The sequence below is a fragment of the Thermoascus crustaceus genome, assembly GCF_041956765.1.
Source record: "Thermoascus crustaceus strain CBS 181.67 unplaced genomic scaffold VTN00scaffold_1, whole genome shotgun sequence".
NCBI lineage: Eukaryota > Fungi > Ascomycota > Eurotiomycetes > Eurotiales > Thermoascaceae > Thermoascus > Thermoascus crustaceus.
This window is the reverse complement of record NW_027192527.1, coordinates 1,761,615-1,784,219: the sequence shown is the minus strand read 5'-3', so window position 1 is coordinate 1,784,219 and position 22,605 is coordinate 1,761,615. Positions and strand designations below refer to the sequence as shown.

Sequence of the window (22,605 nt, the reverse complement as noted above, 5' to 3'; positions counted from 1 at the left end):
GTAACTATGATCAGACCATGCTACATGACTACTGGATTCAACGAATATTTGATCAACTCAATTTCACTGGTTCTTCGAACAATTACAGCATCTAAGCTGTAAACATATTAGACAAAAAGAAAAAAAGTGCGAGGGTTGAGGGAGGATCGAACTCCCGACCTTAGGATCTGCAATCCTCTGCTCTACCGCTGAGCTATCAACCCGGGCTGTTATTTTTCTCTTCTGATGAAATTTTATCAATCGTTCCTGGTCCATAGCAGAAAATGGACATCAAGCCTTATTAGCTAAAACTATGGTAGCTTGTCATACAGAATCGAAAGCATGAGGGGGAAAAGAAAGGAAAGAATTCGTAGGGCTTCGTGTAACGTGATATATATAGGCAAGTAGGACCGGCAGTATCCCAGAAACAAATGCTCAACACCGCCTACCTTACCGCCTAGGTGTCTGCCGCGCCGTCACACAGTCAATTTTTTGCAACACATACAAATCAAAAAAGATACAAAGCCAGGTGTTGAAATTATTTGTCCACCTAGTAAAAGAAGTGAACCCATCTCATCTTGGATGATGACACGATGAGACGAGGACGAATTCGCAAGAGCACCAGGCGTGATTCGAACACGCGACCTAGAGATCTGCAATCTCACGCGCTACCGCTGCGCCACTAGTGCGTTTGCCAGTGAGTATATCGTTCGGCGCTTGGAGAGCGCGAGAATTCTCCAAATTAGAAAATAAGAAAATAAAAAGATATTTTTCCGCGTGTCTTGACCCTTGGCAAGGCATGTTCGGGATCTGAAAATACATGAAAAATGCATTGTCTTCCTGCACAAGACATCCATCAACCAAGGCACTTCGCCATAGCCCGTCATGTAAGAAACGAACCAGAAACATAGAAAATCAAAAAAAAGAAGAAGTGAGGGTTGAGGGAGGATCAATCCCGACCTTAGAATCTCTATTGTATCTTGTTAGAATCATAGGGCTGATGAGTTGATGTGGCAGATAAACTTACGTAATCCTCTGCTCTAAGTTACCACTGAGCATCAACCCGGGTTGTTATGACAATAGTGTTAACCGATAATTTTCGTGAAGGAATCCAAGATGGCAGCCAATTGCTAGCAGCAGCACAGCGGGTGGTAGAGGACCGTTTGTGCATGCCTAGGATTGTACAGTAAACAACCCAATTCGAAACGGGCTATCCCAGCACTCTCATCGACATGTTAGGTAGAAGGTGGTTATGACGATTTTGATGTCCCGGTCTTTTCAACTCCAAAGCTAGTCCACCATACTACTCCCGAGGTTTGCATTATTACTATTATCATTCAATAAAGAGCAGTCAAGTCAATCTATGTTTGCCTAGGGTGTAGTAGGTCCTCTGATTCTCATTGCTCTGTGCAATGGCATACCATTGTTGGCATAAAATTCACTTCGATAGATAAAAAAGCACCTACGACCACAGGGTGTGGAAAACAGGGCTTCCCGTCCGCTCAGCCGTACTTAAGCCACACGCCGGGCGGTTAGTAGTTGGGTGGGTGACCACCAGCGAATCCCGTCTGTTGTAGGTTTTTGCTTTCTCTTTTTGTCGGCTTTCTTTTTAGAAATATTGCCTGCTCTGTAGAGGAGGAGAAGAAAAAGAAGAAGAAGAATACTTCATTCGTCCTGCAATTGACGCTGGTTTCTGACTCTAATATACTGGTGTGCTGCAGACCTCGAAGATGATGGAAGGATGACCCTTTCACTTCTGGATGCTTGATTCCGTATGGAAAGCTAGCTAACATGCCGCCGTTGCTGTTTGAACTGCCTTGAAAGTGGCCGCTGGGAATATGAACTGGCCCCAACCAAGTACATCAAGCGCCGCTACGCTCTCACCGGGGAATCAAGAAAGCAGCTCAACGCGTTGCACACTCCCTCCTATTTCTACCGGATTGACCGGCGGCATCCGGACCGGAGAGATCGCAACCTGGCCAGTGAGCAGGCGGCCTTTGAACTCGGGGTCAAGACTCACAGAGGCAAGCGTGGAATGGAGGACGCTGCAGAGGAACTGTACAAGTCATCATGCCGCGAATACGAGAGAGCTCGTGACGCGGGGGCGGACGAGGACTATGTTGTGGCATTGCTAAGACTAATAGTTGAGTCGTATTTTGGCAACTGTGATGTTAAAAGATGGCGCTTCATGGGCTCAACTGCGTTCCCAGTCTGGGACACGCGTAGGCAGGTTCTGGAGGTTGGGACGTACTGCAGCGTGTGTGCCTTTTCCTATGTACAGGATCCGCGCAGAGGTGACGAACGAGTACAGCAAAGGAGAGGCTACAATCGTGCGTTTCTGTTGCCAGAGATCCCCGGCCACTTCTTGAACTGCAATGCTTTGAAAGGGGGGGGGGTACAAATTTGGGCAGCGGTCTTCCTACCAGGGAAGTCGTATGTTTAGGCACGGTGAAGATTTTCGGGTCAGCCCTGATGGCAAGAAAATTGTGTCTTCTGACTCGGAGTCCTCTGAAGGCGAAAGCTCTGCGGAGGGAATGTCGTAAACCATGATCCTCATTTCTGAACCAGAAGAATGGAAAAGGAGCGACAATAGGTGGTCTTGAATAATGTAGAAGTGACTGGCTTCCTATGAAGGCCAACTAAATATTCAACTGCTATCAAGGGAATCTTCGATAACCCTAGGAGTCTCTGTCTTCTTGTACAGTATGTACCTTCACTTAATGTCCGCTGGTCCTTTGCCGGACGGTACAGCCCTTGGATGCCAAAGTATTGCTGTGGGCCCTGAAGTGCCATGATTGAACTCCAGTAATCGTTTATCTTTGGTAAAATTTTGCTTGTCAGTGGAGAATTGAAGCTGTTGTAGCGGCAAGGCAATTATCCAAAGCTTGAGAACCAATTTAACTACCTACCTAAGTTAAAAGATTCTAAGCACGTAATGTATTGGATTATATGACAAATGTCATAGGTTTTGAATCGGTTATAGACATAGTCTTCAGATGGTTCTGACAGAAAGAACTTTAATGCTCTGCAAAGATGTTAGAAGCTTATTTTCGACCAGTTAGTCAGTGTAACCCTGCTATTATTTCTTTCCTTTCATGTATTCGTACCTAGATATTACCGGGAAACTGTCCCCTAGTAATAACACCAGCGTCGTCTTCTATCTCTCTTCAACCACTTTCTCAATACTCTCAATACCTCCTCCGAGGTCGTCTAAAGAAAGCCTGGTTGACTGCGGGGAATTTCTTTCATATACAAATAACAGAATAAGATGGTTCCATCAGGGCAATGTCCTGAGAACCCTAAAAAGGCTGTGAGAGCTTGTCGGAGATCCGATATTCGCAGAGATTTCTTGCTGAGGATTCGCCCCCTATTACTATTTTGATTTTATCAATCAGATTGCAGTATTTGCTATGCCATTATCTTGCTTATCTTGCCTGATTTCCATTCTTCTTGCAAATTCCTTCCTGTTGCAGCACCAATCGCGCTCAACGGCCAGTTATTATGAACCACAGTGCTCCGATTGTCGTTCTTTTGCTGATAAGCATCTGTTCTGTTCCATTGGCCAACTAAACTGACATATAAGGCCGCACATGTTCTATACTATTAAAAAAGACCAGAGATCTTGATAGTTTCAAAATGACCCCTGTAAGCCAGCTGCTGACTAAGGCCGATATAACTTAACATACTCTCACAGAGCTTTACTACCCCGCTCCTTGGCATTAAGTTGGACTTGCACATCTAAAATCAATTAAACCAACTATCCGGCTAGTCATTTTAATATCTTCTAACAGCTTAAATAGCACCTATTCTGTTAGCCACTATATCCCCCTGTGGAAGACGACCAAACAGTGTATTGTTCTGCATAGTTTTAACAGTATGTAAGCTGACAGTCTTTTGGTCCTTCTGTTCACGCTCTACCGGCATCCACTGGGATTATCTCTCCTCCATCATGTGGGCCTACGTTCAATCCTTCTATTGTTCTGCATAGTTTTAACAGTATGTAAGCTGACAGTCTTTTAGTCCTTCTGTTCACGCTCTACCGGCATCCACTGGGATTATCTCTCCTGCATCATGTGGGCCTACGTTCAATCCTTCTTTGGTAGAAGCCGATCGCCATCACCGACGCCACCATCAGTCACGATAATAGGTGCCAGATTCCCAGCAAACGGCTCGGAACCTCACTTGGTATCCCTAACGACAACTTCTGAGGGACTGAGCCATGGGACTGAGTCGTTCTTGTCCCACATACCTGATCTGCGGGCTTTTTGGAATACACCAGAAGCTTGGCAATCTCGGGGCATACAGAGATTGGAAATGACAAATCAGCCATTTCAAAACTGTCACGGAGTGTACATGATCTTCTTTTCATTTGCTCTTGATGATCTCCCTCAAAATAACAACTTTCCAAGGGAACTCCTTCATAGTGTTCCCTTCGGTGATGTATTTGTTGTCAAATTGAAGCCGCATGAATTCGGGGAAAATGCATGGGCGGCGTACGATGATGTGTCTCCAGAGTTTCTGAGATTGCCTACCATGACTAGGCGGCTGTCTTCATATTTTAGAGAGCCCATCTAACGCGCCAATGTCATCCCTCAATTGAGCAATTATCTTCGTCTGTTAATTTAGTATCGTATTAATTATATGTGAGCCAGTGGTGCTAGTTAAGATCCATGCTCTCAGAATCTCAGATGGGGCACCCATGACCCATCCCTCCTATCTAAACTTCCGTCGCCCCAGAATTTTGCCCCCCAGCGTTGCGCATCAGTCAGCGCTCCGGCAGCCCTGAGTGCCGAGAGAGGTGGTCTGGGGGGTTACTTAGGCTTGGAAAGGGCAGGGGAACGGGCTTAATTCATCAGGGGCCGTAGAGGAAGGTGTGATGAAGCTTTGAGAAGAGGCATATTAGGAAGTCTCTTTTTTGGTCCAGATATATAGACTTGCCACAGAGGAGATTGGTATGTATACTAGAGGCAAGGCAGGTCTTCACTGTTCCTCTCTTTACTTGCTACCGTGGATTCCACCTGGAGCGTAACAGAATTGCCGTGATTGACTTCGGAACTTGACACTGAACTTTGGTCAGAATATGGAAATTCGCAATGGCATCGTTCCCTGATCTAGCTGCGTCGTCGGGTGCACGAACCAACGATTTCCTCCCGAAAATCTGCGTCAGAGGGGATAAAGCCAGACCTCGATGCTTCTCTATTTTTTGTACCCTTTGGCAACAATATTGACAAAAAAGAGAGATACTGTCCACTCTTTTCTTATCCTCTATCAATGTTTCAGTAATGTCTACCAATTATTCCATCAACAAATTGATGAACTGATGCGCTCAGATTTGTAAATTTATTCACCCTTGTTGACCAATGTAGATCAAATCATGTAAAACGCCCTTCAGACTCTGGGCAACGATTACATCAGACCATTTAAGACCATGTTCAATCTGGCTCACACCTACTTCTGTCTGGAGCAATGGGACGACGCTGGAGCTCTTCAACTCTGATCGAGGCGGAAGCCCGCAAGCTTGGCCCTTTGCATCTAGATGTGCTCACCACCAAATTAGAGCTTGAACGGGTGTACAAAAAAAGGGCAATCTGCACGAAGCAGAAACCCCGTCCTTAAAAGTCCTTGAGGCGCTAAGAAAAGCGAAAGGTCCGGATCGCCCTCGCACACTCAGGGCGGAAGAGCAGCTCAGAAATGATACGCCTGGCCTGCGCAAGGTCCCAGGGAAACAGGGGGCGGGGTTGGGGGGAGGAGGAGATAAAGAAGCGACTGTTGAATGTGGACTGTTTGAACATGAACGAAGCGAGACCATGGCACCTTCAGAAGATTCGAATGGAGTACAGAAGCCAGTTCGGCGAGGAAAATTCCTGACCTATAATACAACCCTAGCACTACATAAGTAGCCAGTCCGATCGATCGATTGATTACCTACGTACAGCTTATAGATGGCGTGCACGTACAATGTCATCATATTATTGTGTATCACCCTTGAGACTCTGGGTCCTTAATGGTATCTAATTTTGTCAGCAATGCAAATGCGGACCTCTTATTAATTATTAATGACCTCAAATCCACAAAACACAGGTCCTGATGTCAATTTCGTTGATTGCGTATTGATACTGTACAAGTACCTAAGGTAGGAGGTACTTAGAGAGAGCAGATCTTGGCACGCAGCACCTTTAGTTACCATTACTGCAAACAAATATATCATATACATGATGTATACCTAATGACATGGAGACATTATTTATATCTGCACTAAAATAAAGTATGTAATAAGTTGTGGGTGATCTGAATCAATGGCACATTTTGGGCGCTCTTGAAATAAGTGATCAGAGGGGGATAATGAAATAACCATAACATATTGGAGCCGTGTGACAAAGCAAAGCACCAGGATTCTTCTTATCTTGTGCTCGGCTTACGATGACTAAAACTCTTGCACAGCTGACCAACCCAGATCTAATTCTAATGATAATCTCAACCTCACTTCATGATCATAATCTTGATGGGCTGAGTCCGTCCTCAGGCTCATCTGACCCGGACTGTGGGTACATTAAGCAGGTTTTTGGGACCTTCAAGCTTAGTCATAAACGTATCGAAGGCCATGACGCTTTCAGGGGACCTACAGCTTCCTGAGCGGTCAGCTTACAGTTACTGCAAACCAGTTAAAAGGCCAGTCTCATTGTCTTTAGAGGCTTGTTAGAGGCTCTACGCGGTCGGAACCGCAATCGAATAGGCCTAAGAGAACCTGAGAGAGATGTGGAGGTCAATTCGTAATAAAATCTCGTACAAGAGACAGTTTTAATAGACTGAATAGAACTCTATACAATTCTAGAGATTAGCAGTATAGGTAGCGCGGGCGCCAAGTGTATGAGGCTAATGTGTTACTAAATCAATAAAGTTCACGGCTTGAGTACTTTGTTTTTTACTGCCGAGTTTGCAGCTCTTTACCTTCAACCCTGGACGAGCCAAGCTGCCAAGTCCTCGAGGCTCCGCTGTTGTAGTTGTACGAAGTACTCCGTACCATCACCAGGGATCCAAGGGAACCTTGAAGCGTGATCTTGCAGGCAAGAGATCGCAAACAGATCGATCATCTGATGATCAAAAGGATTTGGTACTGCCATAGGCTCGCAGCCCCTCTGTCTTGCTGGAAACGGCTTATCAAGTGACGTTCACGGGGGAAGGCTCTGGTTCGGTACATGATTGGGCAGATGTGCCACCGATGCGGAACGGCGAACGCAGACCAACGCCAAGAAGCAGATGGAAAGAGAAAATCTTTTCTGGAACGAGTTAGTGGAGGAGACTCGGAACCATGGTCGTCCTTTTTCTTTTTCTTCGCTTTTTGCTTCGTCGCTGAAGGCACTGACGCAGGATAGTGAGACATTATTGATGTGATATCTCGCCATTGCGGCTCTGTACACAATAACATAATAAAAAGAGCTAGGATAATGTGGAAAGCCTTTGCAGCAAAGAGGGTACGCAGTGTGCTCAGTGCCCCATCTACCACCGAACAGTAATAATACCGTTAACAGATGGGGCAGTGGACTCGAGACAAGTGTGGTCTGTGGATGTCCACCTAGAGGACTTCCGCGAAAGGCTAGCTTTGGTTTCTGGTGCACGCAGCACGCTGCGGCGGGACCATGACGTCAAACTTTGTATAGAAAAGTGTTGAAGTCTTTTTTTTTCTCACTCAGGAGTCAGGACCCTAGAAGCGCGTGGACACCTAGTTCTGGTTCTCTTAAATTGACCAGAGCAAAATTTGCAGCGGACGGGTGATGGACCAGTGTGGACTGTGATTGATTCGGGAAGTAAAGAGTGCGGCCGTGTGAACTCATACAGGCAGTGCGCCTGTGCACGGTGAATCGGGCGGCGAGACATATGGAGATCGGCAGCATAAAATGTTACTTGTCTTCATTGCACCCGTGATCTGGGCAGACTTTCTCGTATTCTGCCACGCGACGCAAGCAGGGTTGAAGGAGTCGATGATGGCACAGGACTGAGGTTACATACAGCGCAGGTCCTTGAGGCGTTTCTGGAGGAGTGCCCGCTGACGCCCCTGCCGAGGAGGTGTTGCCAGGCAGACCCGGCGTGCCGCTGGGCAGGCGCGAGTCGGTAGGTGGATTGGACCACCGCACGGAGTAGCGTGGGCCAACTGCTGTCTTACGCAGTCGGGTATGGTTGCTGGGGCCGCCCGTGACGCCGCGGACAGCTCCTCGCGGTAATAGCGCGCCCTCGAGAAGGGCAGGAACGCCCCTAGACCGCCAAGGGTTTAGGGCCTACTCGGCCACCAAACGCCACGGCCCACGAGCTGAGGGCCACTCGGCGGCGCCGCCATGCTGCACGTTGTCCAATTGCGTCGGTCCTGATAACCTACCCTCGACCACGCTTCAGATCGCATCCCGTCCCTGCTGGCGTATGTGCCTGCAATCTCATGCATCGAGACCCTGCACGATGACTGTTCTTTCTCATCTGTAGATGTGCCCATTGGATACCGGTTTTGCTCTTCTCCCAGATCTGGCCGGGGTCTCTATCGATCTCCTCTGGTCTGGATATCAAGATGAATCCACCGCTTCATCTTGATTGCACGGTTGACGTACCGCACCGTTTGCCCGCCCTAGACCCGTAGCACCTCTCATATGGGCGTCGTGCTTGGCTACCCCAGCTTCCCGAGGCCCTGCTCCACCGTGCCTTCCCAAGCTGCTTCAGCACTTTTGGGCAGTGCGGAACGCAAAGCACGGCAGGAGGCCATGCTGCTCTGCCTATAATTTCTATCCTGCTCCTCCCCTTGCGCAGAAAGTTCCCCTCATCCTCACCGCGTTCAGATCACGTCCTTCTCGCCTCTTTTGAGTCGCGACTGGCTCTACTCCCTCTTCACATCGCCCCCCTTATCGCCTTTCAAGACATCATCTGTTATCTATCTCTACCCCTACTTCAGCAGCTCATCCAGGTCAGCTGGGAGATCTACAGTCTCTCGGTCTGACGGTTCCCCTGCTTCTTTGCCATATACCCCCTCTATCCAATCCATTGTGCCATGCTGAGCCTGTTTGGGCCGTCTTTGTCTTGATTGCTATATACCCGCCACATACCTATATACCAACCATCTCGAGCCATTTCAACACGGCTTGCATTAAAAAAAAGTCTTTGTCTTGTCTCCACGTCCGCCTCGGTAACAGATACCCTCGGCGATAACGACAGCCCACCTGTGTGACAAGCGCCTAGCCCCTCTTTCATCAAGCCGATATCAGCCATTGCGACTTTCAGGCCCTGAGCGACACTCCCATCCTTCAAGAGACTACCCACGGACAGCCCGAGATTCGATCTGAACGAGGTAGACCTAGCCCCAACGCAAGGCCTGCCCAGATTACCCCCGGAAACGGTCCTTTCCCTCCACGCACACACAATAGGTAGACGACAAAGAACGCCAAAGCACCAATTCTACGGTAAAAGAAGAACCTGTGGTCGTTTGTTTCCCGAAGAAATACCGCCACAATGCCTTTCTGGGTGAACCCGTTCACCAAGAACGACCACACCAACTTCCCAGGGGTCGTGATACCCTTGTCCGAAGCCCGTCGCGCCTCTGTGGCCCCTCCTGCCGGCAACGACAACCCCAGTGCAGATGAAAAGAACCTGGACAAGGTTGGCTCGGCAGAGAATGGCACCGCGTCTCTCCCTGAGACCCATCCTATGACCATTGAAGCCCTTCGAGCAGAGGTTGAGAATGATATTGCAGCGTCCGGCCATGATACTGCCTATGACCGTATGTTGATTTCCAGTTACGCGTAGCTTGTCTTGACGTTGAGCCGACCCCGGGTCTCATTCGCCCCTGACATTGACTTGCCCCTACGCGACAGAATCTGCCCCTTAGCGGTGTTTCTTAAGTAGACTGCCAGATCTAATGTTTTTCTTTTCTACAGGGAAAGCCAAAATCATTAACAAGGCTATTCAAGACATCGGCATGGGCCGATACCAGTGGGAACTGTTCGTTCTCTGCGGATTCGGTTGGCTAGCAGACAAGTGAGCCTGGCTTCCATTCCTTCCTTGATATAACGATGAGAATTCAGGCTAACATAGCGTCTTACAGTCTCTGGCTGCAGGTAATTCATAGCATCTGCACAGGGAAAGTTGACAGACAAAAGGATTGACTAATCACGTGTAGGGTATTGCCCTAACGCTCACCCAGTTGTCTCTGGAGTTCGATGTCTCCGAGTCAAGGGTACGATTTACGACATGCGCACTGTTTCTCGGTCTTTGCATTGGAGCGTCGTTCTGGGGAGTGATTTCTGATATCGTGGGCCGTCGTCTGGCCTTCAACATGACCCTCTTCCTCTGTGCTGTTTTTGGACTCGCGATTGGTGGGAGCCCAACCTGGATTGGGTATGTACGCTCCTCTCGCATACAGCGAGCTTCTTGAGCCTTATTCTAATCCGTATCGACAGAGTCTGTGCCCTTAGCGCCTGTATGGGCCTTGGTGTTGGTGGTAACCTGCCGGTTGATGGGGCACTGTTTCTGGAGTTTCTCCCCTTCGCCTCCGGAAACCTCCTGACAATGCTCAGTGTGTGGTGGCCAGTGGGCCAGCTCATTGGAAGGTTTGTCAAACATCTCGTCACATATTGCCGGTATGCCTCTAATAGTTTTGTAGTCTGCTTGCCTGGGCTTTCATCCCAAACTATACTTGCCCTTCGGAAGGCCCATGCACTAAGGAACAGAACATGGGCTGGAGATATCTTACCTTCACTCTTGGTGCCATGACATTCTTCATGTTCATCTGCCGTTTCTTCCTCTTCCACCTCTATGAGTCTCCCAAGTACCTGCTCTCTCGTGGCCGCCAAGAGGAGGCCGTCGCTGCTGTCCACGGCATCGCGTACAAGAACAAAACCAGGACCTGGCTCACCGTCGATATTCTCAATGAGATTGGTGGTTACCCAGAAGAAGTGCCCGACCAGAAGCTCAGTTACGGGGAAATTATCAAGAGGACCTTGTCCAAGTTCTCGGGACAGCAGATTGGACCGCTCTTTGCGACCAAGAGGCTTGGATTCACCAGTAAGTCCGCGATTGCTAGCCTTCATTATTTTTTGTTCTATGTACTAACATACTTCCTTCCAGCCGTTCTCTTGTGGTTCTGCTGGGCAACAATTGGCATGGGCTACCCTCTTTTCAACGCCTTCCTGCCTCAATACCTCAGCAACAACGGCTCTGGTAGTCCGACCTCGACATACATCGTTTACCGTAACTACGCCATCACGTCCATCGTCGGAGTTCCCGGCTCCATCTTAGCATGCTTTACCGTTGATATCAAGTACATCGGTCGTAAAGGCACGATGGCGATTTCGACGATGATAACAGGTATCATCCTGTTCTGCTTCACCGCCTCCACCAACTCCAACGCTCAGCTCGTCTGCTCCTCCCTTGAGGCGTTCTTCCAGAACATCATGTACGGCGTTCTTTATGCGTATACCCCTGAAGTTTTCCCCGCCCCGAACCGCGGTACGGGAACCGGTATCGCAAGCTGCTTCAACCGCATCTGCGGCTTGTTTGCACCCATCGTCGCGATTTACGCCTCTGGCTCGAACCCCAACGCGCCAATCTACGCCAGTGGTGGTCTAATCCTCGCTGCATTTGTGGCCATGTGTCTGCTGCCGATCGAGACTCGTGGAAAGCAATCCCTGTAGAATGGGAGCGATCGATTTGAGCCCGTTCTGTTCTGTTCTGCTCTGTTCGGGCCAGTTCCCGAGAGAAAGTTATTTGTTGCAAGAAAAATAAAGATAAGGCGGCACATTTTCTGTTTCTATGACATGTATATAGCTTCATGAAACGAAAGAATGTGTTTTCTGATTACCCATTTGTTGAACCTATTCATTTTATGTGGCGGCATCCTGTTATGTACATATCATCACTCTGCATCAGTTGCATTGGTGGCAAGTTTCCATGTTTTTGCATTGCATTGCATTTTATCTGTGGAGCCTCCCTGAAAAATCAGATACTGACTGGTATGTACGTGGCCTAGTTGGAGGGAAGTGATCAACTCGATGTCGCGACCACACAATACATGCATGGCTCCCAGCGTATTGGAAGTCGGCCTGCATTTGTGCTCTGTTCACATACTATGTGTATGTGTTATGTATGGATCTACATGTGACGAGCGAGCGAGCGGGTTAGTAAATAAGTTGATGAATGGAAACTTATCTCCCTCTTTTCCTTTTTTCCTAATCTTGGTCTCAGTAGTCAACAGCGAGTCAAATTGAGGAGACTGGCTTATCTTGACTGCTCCTGCTCTTCTTGCGATGTACAGTACATGCACAGGCCCAGATACCTTATACGTGTACCTTATACGTAAGTGCAAGTAAGATATAAGTCATGAACACTAACAGTCTATAAATAGACGAACATCCGAGTCCGAGGTAGACGGTAGAAAAAGAATAGAAACAGGACGATCAACCACAGTGGTATTTATTGTAGTACTACCTAAGCACTGCAAATTGCTCTCTCTCTCTCTCTCTCTCTCTCTGTTTCTATCATCAACCAGATCATGAATGGACACAACCCAAGTCAAGCCAAGCCATTTTTGCATTTGCATCGCTCGTGCACACACGGAGCATAAGTCCCACCCCATTCCATTTCGTGCTGGAATCATTAGCAGAGACATACATGGCCATAACAAAAAACAACAATGTGGACTGACTAACTGTAAGTGCTCATGACTGCCGCGTAGTTGCGTGTATACACATGATAAGATGGAAAAGAAAAAAAGAGAACTAAACAAATACGGCATAGAATTGCAAGAGAAGGAAATGCGAAAAACAGGAAAGGAAGAAAAAAATACTGGCAGGACGGATGCGACCAAGATGACGACAAACTTTACATGACTCCCATGAACTTCAAAAGAAGAGCCAACCAGTGACCTGCGGACCGCGAACCGGAGCATCGAGGATACGCAGCAAAGAGACAAAGGGACAAAATAAACTGTTATAAATGCCAAGAAACGGGAAATAGAGAACAGACGTAAAACTGCTGAACCATCGGGAGACCTTCAGACAACTTCCTGCCCCTGTTGTCGCCGTCCCCTCCTTTCCAGCAAGGTTGCATTATCCAAGCTGAGCTCGAACGGTTCCCTCGAATTCCGTCCCCTGTTTGCATGTTGGCTGTAGGCTTGTGGCGAGTGCCGCGGCTGCTGATTCCGATTACCAGCACTAAGGCTTGTCGCACGTAACTTCGCTTCCATCGCGGCAACATCACTAGCTTGTGTAGAGGACTTTGGGATTTTTGCCGGAGGGTTAGTGTCAACGTCTCCGTCCTGACTGTAGTACACAATCTCATCCTCGTTGTCGGAGTCTTCGTTAAGTGGATTAAGGGCAGTTTTGAACCCCGTAGCGGGGTTGGCGCCACGGTAACCTTGTCGGAAGTTCTTCCGTCGCTTTCCTTCCTCTTCCTGTCTGTGAACAGCATAGCCGACATCAAAGACCTCTCGTAGGTTAACAGCGCCTGGTGATCGGAAGTCTAGCCGGCGTTCACCGGGTGCACCGGGTTGGTCAAACATATCTACGGGGGCTGGCTGGTACGGTGCTTGATCGACGGCTTTGGGGTTGAGGATATTGTCTTTCTGACGAAGGGGTGTAGCAAGAGGCGGAGCGTCAGCAGCAGCATGGGTTTCCTCGTCTGTCTGCCGAATCCATGGATGTGCTAGGAACTCTTTGATAGTATACCGTTTGTCGGGATCGACAGTGAGGAGATGTGAAACAAGGTCTTGGGCAGATTTAGAGATATCGTCCCACCAGGGAGACAAGAAAGTATACTGGCCACGGGCCACCTTCTCAGTCAAGACCTGAATGCTCTCATCGTAAAATGGTGGAAAGCCACAGAGAAGAGTGTAGAGGACACATCCTAGAGCCCACATGTCCACACTTTTTGAGTACCGTTCATCTTTGACGATCTCAGGGGCTGTGTAGCCAACGGTACCGCAAGGAGTCATGGTCTGGCTATCCCAAATTACCTTGGACAGGCCAAAATCTGCGATCTTGATCTGGCCAATACCGCCAGATCCAACCCCGGGGATAAATTCGCCTTCGTCAACCTTATCTTCATCGCCAGGTTGACGAGGCTTGGGGTTCTTCGTCGGTATAAAAGGTATGGGATAGAAGAGGAGGTTCTCTGGTTTGATGTCTCTGTGACTACATTAGCAGTGGTCCTGCGTGAGAAAATAGGAATTCGCCTCCGCACCGGTGAACCACGCCTGATGTTTCATGTAAATACTCTATCGCTCTTGCAACCTGGACGATTACATGGCGACTCAAATCTTCGCTGAAATACGTTAACCTTACGATCTGATGGAAGAGCTCGCCGCCGGGGCAGAGCTCGAGAACGATGTAGTAATACTGCCGTGACTCTGAGAAGTCAAGCAGCTTGACGATATTGGGATGGTCTAGCTGGCGCATGATCTGGACCTCCTTAAGGATATTTGCTCTCTGTCAGGTGGTAAACATGTTAGTGACGTAAACAATGCAGTGATGGGTGGATATCGCAATGCAACGCAGATGCAGCAGGGTATAAGGGTGCATGTAGATCAGGAAGGCTGGGTGCGAATTTGGGAGAGTCGCGCACCTCCGCAGCTTTTGGCTTCCTGAAATCTGGATGAAGATGTGCATCGCCCTAGAGACCCACCGGGAGACGTTGGCGATTGTCACCAGGGTGGCAGACGAGGAAAGATGTATGGCTCAAGCGACACAGAATGTTTCATATGGAAGCATGGCAAGAAGGGGGAAAAGAAACGAATATGTCGTGGTAGCAGCTCCATACCTGGTTGCTGTTCATTTCGAATTTCCGGACAACCTTTATCGCGACCTCGCCAAACTGACCGGTGCTGTCTTTGGCGCGGTAGACATTACTGAATGCACCATCTCCCATTTTTTCCAGCAGGATCCAGCGCTCCAGGCCGGGATACGTCGGCATCTTCGATTTGCTCTGCCTTTCCTCGGCAACGATCTGCTCTATCTCCGCCTCACGGGTCTGTGAGGGCTTCGCGTGGCCTTCCGCTGCCTTCTGAGATGCGGCTTGGCCATTACCGTGCTTGCTATCGATGGCATCCAGATTCCCTGCCGCGGGCGGATACTGGCCCTGCGGCTGTCGTTGCTGCTGTGCGTGTATGGTGGAGACGTTGGTAGTGGGTTCAGCATGCGGAGTCACCAGGCGAGCTTGTTTCCCGTGACGAATGAAGTTTTTGAGATTCTGTATGGTACTCATGGTCGCAAAATAAGCAATCGTGAGTACAGGAAGGAAATATCAAGAACAAGGAAAGGAAACTGCAGTAGGAAGAGGGATGCATGCAGATGAGAGAAGCTCGACAAAGTACAAGGGATGGTCCACAACAATGTCAATGGATAGGCGACTACGTGAAAGGAATAATTGAACGCTCCTTGGGACAGGTTGGAAGTGCTGAGTGATGAGAGTGACGATCCAATGGAGCACCCCACCTGCGCTAGTTAAGCCAGGAGGAAGGCGACGCCCAGAATGGTTCAAGGGTGAAGGAACGCAAGGCCTGATAAAAAAAAATTCGAGCAAAGAAACCCAGAGCAGGGCCAGGAGAATGAATAGACACAATACGAGTCGTTATGTCGGGGGCGCAAAGCCCAGGAAAGGGACGACGGCAACTGGCGTCAAGGAGGCAAAGAGGAACCAGGATACCGCCGCGTGGGGACGGTCGCGGTGGTCTTGTAGAGAGAGAGAAGCCTGGCCGCCTACGTCGCAGAGAGAAAGATGGAGACCAGGAGCAAGGAGAGTCAGAAGCAGGAGAAGGGAATGGAGCAATGAGGTCAACCAGCGGGCGGGATGCAGGCGAGCGCGAGAGATCGCTGTGGGCGCGAGGGCGGCCTATGACGACGTGCGATCGGCGGGCGACGATGTCATGGTGCCAAGCCTCGCCTCTCGCCCTCGAGCGACGAAGACGACAAAAGACGTCCAACTTGCTGGACGCGTCCGGTCCGGGCTCGAGCCTGTCCCGGCTCTGCATCTGCTCTGTTTTACTGTTGAAATGTCGTTTCGGGCCCGTCCAGCCCTGGCGAAGCGCTTCCCCAGACGGGGCCCCGTTTCGAAGGGTCGAGTCACGACGAAGGCTCTGTCGTCACCCTGCCACCCATGATCCACCTCTATCTTGCTCCAGCCCAACAGGGACGGCCCATGACTGATCCCGACCTGGTGTTCAAAATAGATGTCTCCTGTTCGTGAAGCCTATAACGCGCGAGGCTCCCGCTGTTGCCGGTGTTTGGCTAGAAATCCTGATCCAGGACACGATGACGGGCGGCAAGAGCTACAGGCACCTCCTAGTGTACCGAATACACTGATCGAACCATTGTCGTTCACGTCGTTTCCTACCCTTGTCGCGCACCCTCCAAGTGACGCCGATTGTGCCATGTGTGATGCTGATTCGTGAAGGAACGAGGGGATACGAACGATATTGGATGAAATGTGGCTCCACGGTGACCAGAGGGGTGTTGGCATGGATGACAAGTTGGATGGAAACAGGCAGACAGAGAGGGTGGTAGAGAAATGATATCTTTCAGAGAGACAGAACACAGATAAGATAGATCTCTTACCTCAACCACAAACGGCATCCTTATCAGCGTTCCGCTCTTCGTCGCGAGTCTAAGTCTTGAGATGGGACTGGGAGATGTACGGTTCGTTAAAGTGAACGTAAGGCGGAGGAGAAATGCTCAGCCTTAGTGGTGGTTGGTTTTCAAGATATCTTTGTCGGCAGACCAGTCGAGTCCGATCAAGGTGGAAGAAGTCAAATGCTTGAGTTACCACTGTTTTAGAAAATGCCTGATAGCTTCTCTAGAGGTGTTACAGAAGGATATAATCCTGCATACAAGACCATCTAGCAGAAATATCGCGTTCAAGGAGGCCTGAGCCCGCCGTGCTTGTCAACCAGCCGCTATCCGTTGACCTCCGGGGGTGTGCTGGTGGCTAATCCAAGGTCTACTGCCAGTCTCCGTGTGCTGCCAATACCGCGCTTTACTGGGTACATGGTTTGCTCCTTCAAGGATGCCCGCGCCGTTCGTCTCTTCAGCTGACCATCCGTTGTGACTGCTGCTGACGAATGAAGCCGGGAGCCTGTAGGGTACACTGCGACTAGCTCTCCGGGGGCGATCCTTTGTGACGCTTTGTTCAGGGTACCTATAGGTCCCAGTAATCCAGCCTCAACGTTTGAGGCCTCGATGGCAGGGCGAAGGAAATCTGCTGTGGGGTCATTATCGTCATAGCCTGTCCATCGCCACATGTTTTTTTCCTGCTCCACAGCGCAGGGCCGTAGTCGGAAAAGAGATCGATGCCCACTTCGGCCGGAGTCAGACTCGGCATGGGTCATCTTACTGCGGAGACGGAGAAGAACCCAGAAATACGGAGTAGAGTAATATTTGGACTCCCATGTTCTGACATCATCGGGACGCTGCAAGCCCCGTAGCAGTGCCCGATGCAGTGACAGTACTACTGCAGGGAGTACGTACTGCCGCGGCTCTCGACGATGCCAAAGGATAATGATGCCTAATAATGATGACAGAAAAGCCGCATTCGGACCTACATGCGCGGGACACAGCCTCAGATTGCTCTTCTTGCAGTCCGTTGCAGATTCCGTGCCCTCCAAATGCCCGGATGCGGAGCAATCTCAAATTAGGATCTCACAACGTGGTCGTCCGCGCATTCTCATCTTCATATCCATATTTCTTCACGCTACGGGCAATTCTGGCTCGGGCCTGCTGTCCGTAGAGCCAAAGCAGGAGAGAGTTCGCAGTCGACCGTGGTCGAAAAAAGTTCCACGCCATGTGCTTCTCCTGAGCCGGACGAGGGGACTCGTTCCTAGTGGTGTTCCGTGTAATTCGGAATTTAGCACCCAAGTCTGATAGATAATAGGAGTGAACTTCACTTAGTCCTGGCCTTCTCCTCAATTGATCCTGGAGCAGATGGCAGATCTGCCTGTCAAGGGCTCCCCTGTCGCTGATGAACCAATCCTTCCAGAGTAAAATCCTTGCATACACTCTGCGGTGCCAGATACTCAAAGTGAACTGTCATAAGAAGCATATGGGATAATCCTGTTGCAGATCAATGCTCTTTGACCATTGGCAGTCCAGCCTGGATGAGAAGGCAGGCTAGGAGTCTTCGAGAAGGCTTGCGAGGAAGACTGCCTTGCAAATTCCCGCACCGCGTTGTAACGTCTTCCCTATCATCTTGCAGACGATGTACCGTGTAGATAGTCATTGCCTTTAAAGCTCTCTCCGAGAGACTTGATACAGCGAATCTGGTGGCGGACAGAGGAGATGAGCGCGGCGACGTGCAGCGGCCCCTGGTTAACTCGAACGCGTGCGTCGCAGAGTCGCAGCAGACTCGAGTCACTCGACAACCCTCGACTCCTCCATCGTCCACTCCTTCCCCTCTCCGCCCTCCTATCCTGCCCGTCCTTCTCTTCGATCCCACCGTATTGTTCTTCTCTCCATCTGTCTCATCTAAAGAAAAAGCACCTGAAGCTGTGGAACTCGTCGATCTTGAACACGCCCCGTCGCCCTGATCTGCTTCCTTTAGGTCGTCCGCACCAGTCGCCTCGTCCTGCTGGGTCTCTGTCCTGTTACCCGTTAAAGTTGACCGCTCATACCCGCCAGTCCGCTACCTGCATCTGCTGTGCACACTGTTTATGTTCTAATAATAATAACAATAATCGCCGTCTGCAAAATTCTACATAGTGGCTGCATCTCCCAGGATTACGATAATATCGCTCGCTTTTGTCTCTATCGTTGTCACTCTTCTACAAGGCGACCCTCTCACGTACCAACCTTAAACACAAAGGCTTCTCTCGCATAGTACTTTGTCTCTAATCTCTATCATCCTTCCACCCATCTGATACGGTTCGACCACAGCTTCCGCGCATTTTTCTGTGTACTCAGACCCTTTGCATGCGTCTTGGAGCCCAGATACCTTGGAAAGTATTGTCGAAGGACTTGGACAACGGAGAGAACACCTCGCAGTTCGCCTAGAACAGCATCTGTCGAAAAAAAAGGTCGATCTAGCTTTGTTATTTCGGATAATGAATTAGTCATTTGCTTTGTTTGTGACGTTACCTAATGCGACAACTATATCTACACGTTTTCCATTTCTAGGTCGACACGTGTCAAGCGATGACTCCGGGTGGGCGAAACTGGAAGCATTTCGCTGTGTTCCTGCAGTTTTTCCATGTCTAGCTTTCACTTCAATGATTATTTCGAAATGCCCGGGGTTGGGGTTTCAGGTATCTCTTTAATCCAACCAGCGCTCGAACAACCACTCCTGAAAGCTCACAAGGCCCTTCCGCGCAAGCGAGACGTGCTTCAGCAGGGTATCACACCGATGCAGATTCCTTCCTCCGATGAAGATATCACGCAGAACAGCACACCTATTGCAACCGCTCCAACCCTCCCTTTAACACCTCCCGGTAAGACCAAAGAGGAATTCCATGGCAATGAGCAAGTCGCAACACAACGTCGACATTTCCAACCCGAGCATGACATGCGGGCCGTCACCCCGCCGCATCAACTAAGTCCTCCAACTCCGGACACCACTCCACCTTGGGCAACCTCTCTGAAACAAAAGACAGGAGCTTACCCTCCTGGTCAACCATCTATGTCGTCTAGAGCGGAGTCCTTCAGAACCGCGCAGGAGGCTTTTTCTTCTGATGAAGAGGCGGAAACGTTAAACCGTTCGGCCCACTCGCTGTGGTCGAGCAGACGAATACTATCACCACGAAAGATATCTCCGGCAAATGAGCTTTCTCCACAGTCAGATGTATCTCCTGTCACTCCAACCTCCAAGAAACAAGGCGTTGTGGAGCGTGTCGCCAGCTTTGACTCATTTGATGGGCAGTGGATAGAGAACCGCGAAGCGGAATCTGCCACATCACCTAGTGAACAAAAATATAATCTACGTTGTTATCGCCCGAATCAAAACACAAAAGTTGAATTTCCGGTGGCTGGTGGTGTCAATGCGAAACAATTAGAGGTTTCTCTTACCCGTGAAAAGAGTCTTCGCGAACGGGTTCAAGAGTCGCAGAACATTCCTGCCAGTCGCTCGACCGAGAAGTTCGGAGAAGATGTCGGTTGGCACTCAATGACAAATAATAAACATTTAGATTTAAGTGAACGACCTAATTCTTGGAGATTGCCTGGGTTGTCGACAGCTTCGACAGTTGAAGCTATGGTAGTCGACTCACCGCCGCAAAAGAGAAGAACCCTACGGCATATGGTGAAGAAAGCATCTCTGCGCTCCGCCAGTTCCCCTAGTCCTCAATGGAACCCCTCTTCATCGGTGTCTATTATTGAATCTCCGCATCGACTCGTCCACAAAGCTGCACGTATATCGAATAAGCACCGTTGGAGTATGACGTCCGTCTTGTCCGTTTCCACAAGTGTCGCTTCCAGCGAGTTGCAGCAGCAGCCTGAAGTTATTCCTGTTGTCGTGATCCCGGAACGACGGTCGTCCCTAAAATCTTCTTCCACCCCAGGCAGCAGGAATACATCCGTAACTCGTTCTCAAGGATCGACACGCCGAAGGAAGCGTGCGATGTCCGATTCCATGACTTCCATATCAGGTTCCAAGGAGGCAGATTCCAGAGGTGGTCGAAGTATCACCAGACCTTCCATCCCCCCACGAAGTTCCTCTTTGTCGGCCCCTACCACCAGGGATAACTCAAGAGCAGGGTCGCTTACTTCGGAGAGCTTACGACATCATACATTGGCTATGGACCTTGAATTTGAGAAACGGCATATGAAGCGACCATATCAAAACAGTGCTAGCAAAGATAGACTGCACGAGACGCGACACAGTCTAGAGGTTTCGAATCAGCAGGTGACTCCCCACGGGGCTGACGAGACGCTCAGTCTTCGACCTCCGTCATTATCTCGTACCCAGCCTTCAATTCCATCGTCTTCTCCAGGACCAGTCGAAATCAGAGAAGCAACCGCAATTAGTTTGTTCCCGCACAACAACAGGTCGCTGTTGCTCGTCGATCAGCAGACGCCACCCGAATCGTCGTATGCCGACCAGGACCCACGGACGTCACATATACATCTTGGTGCCCCTGATCATCTCCAAACACCAGAGAATTCTTCTAAACAGGCGTCGGTTGACATCGAGTCGCCGCTCAAGAACCCGCGTCCACCGCCGAAGCCGCCGGCGTTCAAGATCATCCCACCCACACCAATGACAGAGGCAGAACGCCAACCTGGCGGCCAAGAGAGTGATCAAGACAAAGACCAAGAAGAGAACAGCACCCTTATTCGCCGATTTGGATCCGTCAGACGCGCATTCAGTGGCAGACGCTGTTCCGAACCCGCTTCGCCCTTTACACGGACAGTTTCGATCAGATCAGCCAGAAATCAAAACGCTGGAAAGGAAATTGATAGCAAATTGCACCCTTTTTGGAGACCACGTGGATTTTTGGACGAGCTCAACAAGCCTGAAGGAGAAGATCCAGCCAAGAGGGATTTTGTGGCTGATGATGTTGTTGCGGTGGGAAGAGATTATAAAGGGGATAACGATATGGTTGTGAGAAATACCTTGGGCATGCCTCAGAAACGGATTGTTCTAGAGGGCCCTCTATCTGTCGTTCGTCGTATCTCAGGGCGCCGCCATGATCGAAGTACTCTCCGCAATCGTTCCAGCCAGGGCAGCCTTGCCGGGAGGAGAGGCAGTGGAATAACTCGCGCGAATTCTCCCTACCCTTCGCGACGTTTTCACTCCATCCCCCGTTTGGGCGTGCAATTCCGTTTTATGACTCTAGGAGAGGTACAGCGACAATGGAGAGATGCACGGCAGCAGCGGGAAAACGAGAAATGGGAAGCAAGGAAAGAAAAATTAAAGCAGAGTATTGGTGAAACGATCCTGGTGGACTCCAGTACCGAGAGCGGCAATCATGGAACGGTGTGAGGAGCTGCTACAGCCAGCAGCGGCATCCACAATGATTTTAACCAAGCGTCGGTCTGGTACCGTCCTTGATTTTTGTTTCTGGCTACAATCTGCATTTTGATCTGCCCTTGGTCTTCATTTCTTGCCTTTTCCACTTTTTCTTTTCCTTCATTTTTGCAGCCTTTCTCCATTTTTGTCCCAGCGGCTACTTACTTACACAGCTAATTTGCATCGGTGGAAATGACCCTCTCGCACCACATACACACTTTGGATTCAGCTTACGACCAATGAAATGTGACAACGACACGACATGACATGATACTCAACTACAACAACAAAGATTACGAGCCAAGACAAGAAGAGACATTCGAAGTTATATGATATGACGAATATGATGATTCACGATTGATGAGGCAGTTTCTCGATGTATTTGTGTTCGTTTTGTTTCCCATCCACGCATGTTTTTCTTTCTCTTAAGGTTGCAAATGTTAGTTAGTTTCTCTTCATTGACTCTGATTGTATATTATCTTGCTTGCTATATTCTGTCCCAGTTCCTGCGGCGTGTCACAATGATTACCAATAGTAAATAAGGTAGCCAAGCTATCAAATGGACGAATCCTCTCGAGAGGTATATAGTACCTGGGTAATTAATTCGGTATGTCTTTCGTCACTCATGGAGACTGTAAAAAAAATACCGTAGCGTGGACAATCGTAGGA

The 22,605-nt window shown here is 49.4% G+C and overlaps 9 protein-coding genes and 2 non-coding genes across 11 annotated transcripts; 6 read left to right on the top strand and 5 right to left on the bottom strand.

Moving 5' to 3' along the window:
- Positions 1 to 131: 131 nt before the first annotated feature.
- VTN00DRAFT_t4 lies at positions 132 to 203 on the bottom strand. Its single transcript has one exon. It is a non-coding gene; the product is annotated as a tRNA-Cys (tRNA).
- Positions 204 to 572: 369 nt separating this feature from the next.
- On the top strand, positions 573 to 2,205 carry VTN00DRAFT_630 (uncharacterized protein; the record flags this gene model as incomplete). Its single annotated transcript, XM_069432921.1, has 3 exons — positions 573 to 664; positions 1,804 to 2,101; positions 2,158 to 2,205. 3 exons carry the CDS (start codon positions 573 to 575, stop codon positions 2,203 to 2,205), a joined length of 438 nt encoding a protein of 145 aa, XP_069291337.1.
- Positions 597 to 668, bottom strand: VTN00DRAFT_t3. The gene has a single exon. It is a non-coding gene; the product is annotated as a tRNA-Cys (tRNA).
- A 1,410-nt stretch (positions 2,206 to 3,615) lies between the features above and the next one.
- Positions 3,616 to 4,554, top strand: VTN00DRAFT_629 (uncharacterized protein; the record flags this gene model as incomplete). The annotated part of the gene is made up of 4 exons (XM_069432909.1): positions 3,616 to 3,624; positions 3,674 to 3,702; positions 3,870 to 3,930; positions 4,000 to 4,554. The coding sequence occupies 4 exons, from the start codon at positions 3,616 to 3,618 to the stop codon at positions 4,552 to 4,554; spliced, it is 654 nt and encodes a 217-aa protein (XP_069291336.1).
- A 3,119-nt stretch (positions 4,555 to 7,673) lies between these two features.
- On the bottom strand, positions 7,674 to 8,612 carry VTN00DRAFT_628 (uncharacterized protein; the record flags this gene model as incomplete). The annotated part of the gene is made up of 4 exons (XM_069432898.1): positions 7,674 to 7,824; positions 7,987 to 8,229; positions 8,351 to 8,490; positions 8,574 to 8,612. 4 exons carry the CDS (start codon positions 8,610 to 8,612, stop codon positions 7,674 to 7,676), a joined length of 573 nt encoding a protein of 190 aa, XP_069291335.1.
- An 853-nt stretch (positions 8,613 to 9,465) lies between these two features.
- On the top strand, positions 9,466 to 11,645 carry VTN00DRAFT_627 (uncharacterized protein; the record flags this gene model as incomplete). Its single annotated transcript, XM_069432887.1, has 7 exons — positions 9,466 to 9,733; positions 9,891 to 9,990; positions 10,058 to 10,070; positions 10,133 to 10,350; positions 10,413 to 10,562; positions 10,616 to 11,016; positions 11,080 to 11,645. 7 exons carry the CDS (start codon positions 9,466 to 9,468, stop codon positions 11,643 to 11,645), a joined length of 1,716 nt encoding a protein of 571 aa, XP_069291334.1.
- Positions 11,646 to 12,506: 861 nt separating this feature from the next.
- Positions 12,507 to 12,874, top strand: VTN00DRAFT_626 (uncharacterized protein; the record flags this gene model as incomplete). Its single annotated transcript, XM_069432876.1, has 2 exons — positions 12,507 to 12,660; positions 12,708 to 12,874. 2 exons carry the CDS (start codon positions 12,507 to 12,509, stop codon positions 12,872 to 12,874), a joined length of 321 nt encoding a protein of 106 aa, XP_069291333.1.
- A 129-nt stretch (positions 12,875 to 13,003) lies between these two features.
- VTN00DRAFT_625 (uncharacterized protein) lies at positions 13,004 to 15,210 on the bottom strand (the record flags this gene model as incomplete). Its single annotated transcript, XM_069432865.1, has 3 exons — positions 13,004 to 14,135; positions 14,191 to 14,435; positions 14,767 to 15,210. 3 exons carry the CDS (start codon positions 15,208 to 15,210, stop codon positions 13,004 to 13,006), a joined length of 1,821 nt encoding a protein of 606 aa, XP_069291332.1.
- Positions 15,211 to 15,553: 343 nt separating this feature from the next.
- Positions 15,554 to 16,105, top strand: VTN00DRAFT_624 (uncharacterized protein; the record flags this gene model as incomplete). Its single annotated transcript, XM_069432854.1, has 1 exon — positions 15,554 to 16,105. The coding sequence occupies one exon, from the start codon at positions 15,554 to 15,556 to the stop codon at positions 16,103 to 16,105; it is 552 nt and encodes a 183-aa protein (XP_069291331.1).
- Positions 16,106 to 16,897: 792 nt separating this feature from the next.
- On the bottom strand, positions 16,898 to 17,329 carry VTN00DRAFT_623 (uncharacterized protein; the record flags this gene model as incomplete). Its single annotated transcript, XM_069432843.1, has 2 exons — positions 16,898 to 17,202; positions 17,299 to 17,329. The coding sequence occupies 2 exons, from the start codon at positions 17,327 to 17,329 to the stop codon at positions 16,898 to 16,900; spliced, it is 336 nt and encodes a 111-aa protein (XP_069291330.1).
- Positions 17,330 to 19,182: 1,853 nt separating this feature from the next.
- On the top strand, positions 19,183 to 21,909 carry VTN00DRAFT_622 (uncharacterized protein; the record flags this gene model as incomplete). The annotated part of the gene is made up of 1 exon (XM_069432832.1): positions 19,183 to 21,909. The coding sequence occupies one exon, from the start codon at positions 19,183 to 19,185 to the stop codon at positions 21,907 to 21,909; it is 2,727 nt and encodes a 908-aa protein (XP_069291329.1).
- Between the last annotated feature and the right edge of the window lie 696 nt (positions 21,910 to 22,605).